This window comes from Cladophialophora psammophila (assembly GCF_000585535.1).
Source record: "Cladophialophora psammophila CBS 110553 chromosome Unknown aczJe-supercont1.14, whole genome shotgun sequence".
NCBI classification, from domain to species: domain Eukaryota; kingdom Fungi; phylum Ascomycota; class Eurotiomycetes; order Chaetothyriales; family Herpotrichiellaceae; genus Cladophialophora; species Cladophialophora psammophila.
This window is the reverse complement of record NW_006912935.1, coordinates 277,706-279,700: the sequence shown is the minus strand read 5'-3', so window position 1 is coordinate 279,700 and position 1,995 is coordinate 277,706. Positions and strand designations below refer to the sequence as shown.

The 1,995-nt window shown below is 51.7% G+C and overlaps 1 protein-coding gene across 1 annotated transcript; it reads right to left on the bottom strand.

Moving 5' to 3' along the window:
• Window positions 1–234: 234 nt before the first annotated feature.
• On the bottom strand, window positions 235–1,995 carry A1O5_08653 (uncharacterized protein; the record flags this gene model as incomplete). The annotated part of the gene is made up of 1 exon (XM_007749234.1): window positions 235–1,995. One exon carries the CDS (start codon window positions 1,993–1,995, stop codon window positions 235–237), a length of 1,761 nt encoding a protein of 586 aa, XP_007747424.1.

Below are 1,995 nucleotides of genomic sequence, written 5' to 3'. Positions count from 1 at the left end.
GGCAACCTTGTGATGCGGGGGGTGTTTTGAGACTCGAGTTGCAACAGAACTTCGGTCTGAGACTGATGGCATCGTGTGGAGGTTGAGTTTCACGTCTCAGATTCTCTCCCGCTGAGGCAGCGCTAGACCAGATCCGGAAAGAGGGAAAAGGGGTTTTAATGCCACGTGACTGGTACAGCGGTTGACAAGGCTGAGGATGAAAATAGATCCTGGGGGTCTATAATCTCTGATAGCTCAACTCAAGATGACCCTAGTCCACTTAGGGTCGTTATCAGGATCCTCCGAACCCTGTAATACTTCTCCTTCGGAGAGACCGTGCACGTATGCTTCTCCAAGCAGGGTGAAGACAGGTCTGCCGTCGACGTCGCCAGCGTCCGCCTTTCTCAGCACAAATGGTAACGAGCCTCCTTTCAAGATGACGATATGATCGCCTCTAGAGAGATTCTTCGGCCCTATACCCATGTAGTCTTTCATTGTCCTGAAAAATCGTCGCCCAATTGCCGTTTGTCGAAGAGCAGCGTTGTAGTGCTCTCCGTAAGCCACTTGCTCGCTTCCAAAGAATTCGCCTGGGCGAGGATATCTATCCCGGATGGGAAGAGGCTTCCCTCCTTCGAGCTCTGTGTCGCTGCAGTCACCTGATTTGCACGGATGGACTTGGTTCCGATGATCGGCAACAGCCCAGCCGGGACAGATGCACGCAGGCTTTTCGGCCTTGATCTCAACCTCGAGAATCTCAGGGTATGCCATGAGGAAGCTTTCCGCAAATTCAGCCGGCGGTACAACCAGCTGATTGCCTGATATGGCCCGGTTTCCAATTAGCGTCCGCCAGAAAACATCAAAAGGACGTTGTCCCGTTGGGTACTTGTTGAACTTGACCCCGAAGCACCACCATAGACTCAAGAGGTATTGCTTTAAGCCGATGATACGATGTTGCTGCAATGCGGCCTTCCCATACAAATCAATCACGTCTGTCTCGCCTCCGAACCGTGCGGCTTCTATGAGCACCCTGTCCACGAAATATGCATCAACCTCGAGTAGTCCAGAGGCGTAATTCTTGGGTAGCACAGGTCGCGTCCCCAAAGAAGCACGATAGTTTGCCGTTGAAACGAGTCCAAACGCTAATATCAATGCCGGTTCTTCAGGATAGTTGCTCCAGTCGGGCACCCAGGAAGCCAAATGAGGCTGTCTCCTTGATTTGCCGCAACCGGCGTTAGCCAGCATGTCAAGGGAATTCTCCTCTTCCAATGTAAGTCGTGCTATATCTTCATAAATCTGCGGCAACTGCAGTTCGTAATCAACTCGAACCTCTCTCCTGCCATCAAGCTTCTCTAAAGGCCCATTCCGCTGCTGGCGGGGGGTGGCTGTCCTTGCGTGCCTGATGAGATATTGATCTTTGACAAGACCGAGCAGTCCGTATACTTTATCGGCAGGATTGGTCGATTGTTGTTTCCACGCGCGCTGCAGAAACCAATGTAGATTTTGAACAGGACCTTGATTTGATTTGATTTTGTAGTGCTCGAGAAAGACCGCGACCGCAACTGGACTCCAACCTGTGCCCTCAATGAAGGCGCCTCTGAGTTCTGGGGTTACAACTTCAGGGTCGTCGATAATTTGCAGCGGGGCCAAGCCAAACTGCGTCGACGCATTGATGAGATCAATCCACTGGACTTTGCGATCACCGCAGAGGAATAGTGGCGGGAAAGCTTTGTACACGTCCCACAGGCAGACTTCTTGAACCACCCACAGGCGCTTGAACCAAGTCAATTCCGAGAATCGAGTCAATGCGAGGGCCTGTTCCACGGTGACTTGGGTCTTTGGTAGCCTCTGTGAATGAATAGGGCCGGACGCAACATTGTCAGGCTGCATTTGAGATTTGGTGCTGTCGTGGAAATTCTTGGATGCAGTTCGGATCAGATCGACTGCCACATCAACTCCATCGGGCGGATTGCCTAAATCAACAAACACCTGATTGGCATGGCGGTAGATTTCGTGCAT